The sequence below is a fragment of the Muntiacus reevesi genome, chromosome 1 (genome assembly GCF_963930625.1).
Source record: "Muntiacus reevesi chromosome 1, mMunRee1.1, whole genome shotgun sequence".
Classification (NCBI taxonomy): domain Eukaryota; kingdom Metazoa; phylum Chordata; class Mammalia; order Artiodactyla; family Cervidae; genus Muntiacus; species Muntiacus reevesi.
The window spans coordinates 236748093-236754296 of NC_089249.1; the positions used below are offsets into that span (position 1 = coordinate 236748093).

At 42.0% G+C, this 6204-nt stretch overlaps 1 protein-coding gene across 1 annotated transcript; it reads left to right on the forward strand.

The window, feature by feature from the left end:
• Positions 1-324: 324 nt before the first annotated feature.
• On the forward strand, positions 325-3590 carry SCGB3A2 (secretoglobin family 3A member 2). The gene is made up of 3 exons (XM_065935742.1): positions 325-463; positions 2882-3081; positions 3470-3590. Exons 1-3 carry the CDS (start codon positions 409-411, stop codon positions 3491-3493), a joined length of 279 nt encoding a protein of 92 aa, XP_065791814.1. The 5' UTR covers positions 325-408; the 3' UTR covers positions 3494-3590.
• Positions 3591-6204: the final 2614 nt, after the last annotated feature.

Sequence of the window (6204 nt, forward strand, 5' to 3'; positions counted from 1 at the left end):
CCTTTCAATCCTGAAACAAAACCTTCTTTTCAGAGTTCTTCCAGGGAAAGGACTCAGAGCGTTTTGCTTACCACCGCCCCCTACCCCGCTCCGTGTCTCCTGTAGGAGCTTGTGGTGTGAGAGAGCCTTGAGGGTGCTTTAAGTTAGGGCTTTGTTTCTCATGGGAACATGAAGGAAAGTGGAAAAAACCTTCAATTTGTTTAGAGAGGAAACATGACCTTCATGCTGTTCTTCCCAGGGGCGAGTCAAGTGGTCGTGACTGAAATCCAAGTCCTTGGCATATAAATGTGTGCGTGTGCAGAAGCCACTGCCACACTTGGGTCAGCAAGGGGGACCACTGGCTCAGTGAACTCCTTAGGTTTCCCAGTTTAATTTTAAACTCCAGGTAAATATCACAGGTAACCCACCATGAAGCTGGTCACTGTATTCCTCCTGGTGACCATCGGCATTTGCAGTTACTCTGGTAAGTAGGCTGGAACACATGATCTCTCTCTACTTTCTTGATAACAGGAGCACAGCTAGTGAGCCGAGGCTCCTGGTGCCATATGGGGAAGGGAGTTTTAGAGCCACAGGTATTGGTAAGGTCAGAAGCGACATCAGATGCCTCCTGCTCCCAGCTCCAAGCTCTAATCCAATACAAGTTATCCCTGGTGTATCCTACAAAGAAAGTAATCAGCTCGCATTGAGGGTCAACAAATGCACTTCATTACTGAACTTTGGCCACCATTGATTTTCCTCAATTTTGAATTAAGATTTGATTCTTTGTGTTTCTGAAATTATATGGAGTCATCCTCGCTCTCATCTCTAATTAGATTGCCATGCTGCTTCCCTTGAGACATAGCTACTTTTATATGTTTATACAATCAACAGGCATTTATTGAATGGCTATAATCTGTTGGGCACTGGGTAGGCTTTGGGAGATTCAGACCTGAATCAGACATGCATATTTCTATTAAGGTTCTTATACTCTGGCAGAGGAATGAAGACTTCTACAGAAGTCACTATTGTACTGGTCCACTGTGATACACAATGAAAGTACAGATAGAGCTCTGTGGAAGGGGTGAGGGGTGAACAGTTCTATTTCTAGGTAGGGTGTAGAAGCTGGCTTCTTGGAGGAGGATGGCAACCAATCCTTTCATTTTGGAGGGAGCCTTTAGCTACAGGAAGATACATTTGGGTGTATCTGCAGAATATATCATAATGGCTGCTGCTCATTTGGAGAACAGAAAGCTTTGAGGATCTCCCCTCTGAAATATATAGGTAAATACAGGGAAGACACTCACCAAAGTGCTGAAAGTAAGAAGTAGGGAGATTAATCATAAGAAAATGTGTGATACCCATGCCACAGTGGTGATTTTGACTTGTGAATTTTTGAACTAATTTGTAACTTGACCTATTTGGGCTATTTTGTCATTCTTTAATGTCTAGGGGTACCTGAGGAGAGGTGGCAGCAGAAAGATGGGTGGGAAGGATATAAATATCCCCTTTCTGGAGGAGAACTTTGGGTGGGAAAATAGGCAGTAGAAAGTGAAGGGAAAATAGGTGTACAAGTTCCTTTTTTTTTTTATTTGAATAAAACAGAAAGGATTGCAAAAGAGGATGAAGTATTGGCCAGCAGTACGGGGGGGTGGGAGTGTCAGCAGGAAGATGTGTGTCTCGTGTATGTGCTTCTACATCTGTGTATTTACATACATGCACATGTATTTTGTAAAAATACGTGTAATATGCATTTCCCCCATTCTCTAACATCTTCTATGTGAAAGTTATCTTGCTGAAGATATAAAATGCAGTTGTCCCATGCAAGAGCCATGGTAGCTCCCCATTACCCTTGGGGAAAAAAACTCTCAGACTCATTCATATGACATTCAAGTCTGAAAATCTGACCTCACCCAGGTTGCAGCCTCACCTGCTTAGCACATCCAAGTGGAATTCTGAAGAAGACTCACCATCCTGTGTATGGTCTTTAATCTTATTATCTTGGTGTCTTGGTCAATTATTTTCCTCTTTCAAACACTACTCCCCTTCTTTACCTGTCATCCTGATATTTGACTCAAGACACAACTATGGCAACATCTATTCTGGAAAAATTCCTGTAACACTCTCTTATATTAGAATGAATCATCACTTCTTTTGTGTTTCCATAGAACTTTGTCCCTAATCTTAGCATAGCACATACTGCACTGTGGCATACACAGATCTTTGCTGTCCATCAGATTGCATGGGTTCTCTGAGTCAGATATCTTATTTTATTCATCTGTGTATCTGCACCAACTGACTAAGAGTCCCTACTCAGTTATATTTGTAGCACTGAGTTGAGTTGGCTGGGAGCAATTTCCTGGGCTCTGGTTGGGTCCATTCATATGTTCAAGTGGAAGGTCATTATAGCATCTTCCATTAGTTTCAAACTCATGGGCTGTGGAGACAGCCACATGCAAAGTATACCCCTGTCCAGTCAATCACTGGTATCTACTGAGTTCATACTGTATACCAGGGTCTGTTCTAGGCATGGGGTACAGTAGTGAATAAAACTCGATCCTTATTCTCGAGGAGCATACATTCTAGTGAGAGGATGAAGATGAAATAAATAAATAAATAAAGATTTAATATTTTAGGTAGTGGTAAGAAAAATAAAGAAGGAGGGTGACTGGTGATGCCATTTTAGATACATCTCTGAGAATGTAACATTTGACGAGAGACAAATAAGTGAAGAAGAAAGACATGTAGCTATCTGGTGAAGGAAAGTTCTAGAGAGATAGAACAGTAGGTGCAGAGGTCCCGAAGCAGACGTTTTTTGGGAAATCAGGATGCATAGGGCTGGAATGGAGCCACCGATAGAGTGGAGGGTGGTCAGATCTCACTTGGGATCTCTTCTGCTCTGCAGCCGCCGCCTTCCTCATCAACAGCTTGCCACATGCAGTGAACGGGGTCTTGCCTTTGCCTCTGGATGCTCTCCCACTCCTGTACCCACTTAAGCTTCTTCTGAAAACTCTGGGCATTTCCGTTGAGCACCTTACGGAAGGGCTGAGGAACTGTGTCAATGAACTGACACCAGAGGCTTCCGAGTCCGTGAAGAAACTGCTGGTAACTACAGCTCTGGGGGCTAACTTGGTCAAAGGGCAGGGTTTACTCACCCTGAGTGCCCTTCCTCTCCACCCGACTCCCACCCGACCTGTTCTCATTTGTGAGCCTGTGTTTCCCCCTCGTGGACGGCGCCCATACACATTCAGCGTGTCCTGGAATCTCAGGGCAAGTGCAGTATCCACATCCCTAGAAGGAATTTTTGAACGAGAAAGACGTGTTCTGGTTGTAAAATGTGTGCTACTTCCCAGCTCTGTGATTCTGGGTGGGATTCAATCACTCTTGAGCTTTTGTTTCCTTGTCAGGATAATGGTGGTGAAATAGGATATTGACTACTTGATAATGACATGTAAACTGCTCTTAGTTTTAATATTGTCTTTTTGATTTTCAGGAGGCGCTCTCATATTTGGTGTGATGGCAGAAAAAACAAGAGCGGGGGAGGGAGGGAGGGAGATGATGCTTCCCTCTCCCTCCACCTGCAGAAACTCTTTCCATCCTAAAATGTAGCGGCCCCCAAAAAGAATGAATAAAGCATTGAAAAGACTTCAGTTTGTCCTGTTTTTGTTTGGGGGACTCTATTCAGAAGGGCCTAGCCAGATAGTTTTGTCCTTGGGTTATAAACTCTAGACAGTCTGTTGTTATAAAGACAACACACATTTCCTTTTCTTTTCTTTTTTTAAGATGGCATTTTGTTTATTTTTGCACATTCATTTCAATATTCTTCACCTTTATTTTTTATTTTTTAAAATTAATTTTATTGGAGTATAGTTGCTTTACAATATTGTGTTAGTTGCTGTACAGGAGAAACTAGCTTAACATTGTAAAGACAAGCCGAATTTTCAGTAAGGCGTAATCATTCTTTCCCTCTCCTTTTTCTTATTATCTGATGATTTTCCAGACTCCTCATGTTCTTATTCCCCTACTTCTAAAGAAATTTTAAAAGATTTTTGTTGAAGTATAGTTGATGCACAATATTATAGATTACAAGTATATGATATAGTAATTCACAATTTTTAAAGGTTGCTCTCTATTTGTAGTTATTTGTAAGGGTATATATTAAGAAGAGGTGGCAAGAATACACAGAAGAACTATACAAAAAAGATCTTCATGAGCCAGATAATCACAATGGTGTGATCACTCACCTAGAGCCAGACATCCTAGAATGTGAAGTCAAGTGGGCCTTAGAAAACATCACTACGAACAAAGCTAGTGGATGTGATGGAATTCCAGTTGAGCTATTTCAAATCCTGAAAGATGATGCTGTGAAAGTGCTGCACTCAATATGCCAGCAAATTTGGAAAACTCAGCAGTGGCCACAGGACTGGAAAAGGTCCGTTTTCATTCCAATCCCTAAGAAAGGCAATCTCAAAGAATGCTCAAACTACCACACAGTTGCACTCATCTCACACGCTAATGAAGTAATGCTCAAAATTCCCCAAGCCAGGCTTCAGCAATACGTGAACCAAGAACTTCCAGATATTCAAGCTGGTTTCAGAAGAGGCGGAGGAACCAGAGATCAAATTGCCAATATCCGCTGGATCATCGAAAAAGCAAGAGAATTCCAGAAAAACATCTATTTCTGCTTTATTGACTATGCCAAAGCCTTTGACTGTGTGGATCACAAAAAACTGTGGAAAATTCTGAAGGAGATGGGAATACCAGGCCACCTGACCTGCCTCTTGAAAAACCTGTATGCAGGTCAGGAAGCAACAGTTAGAACTGGACATGGAACAACAGACTGGTTCCAAATAGGAAAAGGAGTATGTCAAGGTTGTATATTGTCACTCTGCTTGTTTAACTTATATGCAGAGTACATCATGAGAAACACTGGCCTGGAAGAAGCACAAACTGGAATCAAGATTGCTGGGAGAAATATCAGTCACCTCAGATATGCAGATGACACCGCCCTTATAGCAGAGAGTGAAGATGAACTAAAAAGCCTCTTGATGAAAGTGAAAGAGGAGAGTGAAAAAGTTGGCTTAAAGCTTAACATTCAGAAAACTAAGATCATGGCATCTGATCCCATCACCTCATGGGAAATAGATGGGGAAACAGTGGAAACAGTGTCAGACTTTATTTTGGGGGGCTTCAAAATCACTGCAGATGGTGATTGCAGCCGTGAAATTAAAAGACACTTCTTGGAAGGAAAGTTATGACCAACCTAGATAGCATATTAAAAAGCAGAAACATTACTTTGCCAACAAAGGTCCGTCTGGTCAAGGCTATGGTTTTTCCAGTGGTCATGTATGGATGTGGGAGTTGGACTGTGAAGAAAGCTGAGTGCCAAAAATTGATGCTTTTGAACTGTGTTGTTGGAGAAGACTCTTGAGAGTCCCTGGGACTGCAAGGAGATCCAACCAGTCCATCCTAAAGGAGATCAGTCCTGGGTGTCCATTGGAAGGACTGATGCTGAAGCTGAAACTCCAATACTTTGGCCACCTCATGCGAAGAGTTGACTCATTAGAAAACACCCTGATGCTGGGAGGGGTTGGGGGCAGGAGGAGAAGGGGATGACAGAGGATGAGATGGCTGGATGGCATCACTGACTCGATGGACATGAGTTTGAGTAAACTCCGGGTGTTAGTGATGGACAGGGAGGCCTGGCGTGCTGCGACTCATGGGCTTGCAGAGTCGGACACGACTGAGCGACTGAACTGACTGAACTGACTGATACAATACACCCTTGTAGCTTATTTTATACTTAGTGGTTTGTATCTCTTTATTTTATACCCCTGTCTTGCCCCTCTCCACTTTCCTCTTCTCACTGGTCTGTTCTCTATATCTACATATTCTATATCACTATATCTATATATTAGTTGGTCTCTATATCTGTGAGTCTGCTTCTTTTTTGTTATAGTCACTAGTTTGCCATATTTTTAGATTCCACATATAAGTGAATCCTACAGCGTCTGTCTTTCTTTGACTTATGTCATGTATCATAAAGAAACTTTAAAACATGAAATATAATAGAAATTTCCAAGTATTGTCTGATAAGACTAAAGTGCTACAAACCTCGTTGGTTGGGAGTCTGCATCACCAGAATGTGAGCTTGTATTGTCTGTAGTTAAATTAGGGTCACCCCATAGCTTCACAGAATTACTACCAAGTTAGGTTGCTATTATATCA

Bases quoted from the DNA above. Each gene is read 5' to 3' on its own strand.
- SCGB3A2 (XM_065935742.1), top strand. From the start codon at position 409: ATGAAGCTGGTCACTGTATTCCTCCTGGTGACCATCGGCATTTGCAGT. The intron at 464-2,881 runs GTAAGTAGGCTG...TCTGCTCTGCAG, and splicing joins CGGCATTTGCAGTTACTCTG to CCGCCGCCTTCCTCATCAAC. The intron at 3,082-3,469 runs GTAACTACAGCT...TTTGATTTTCAG, and splicing joins AGTCCGTGAAGAAACTGCTG to GAGGCGCTCTCATATTTGGT.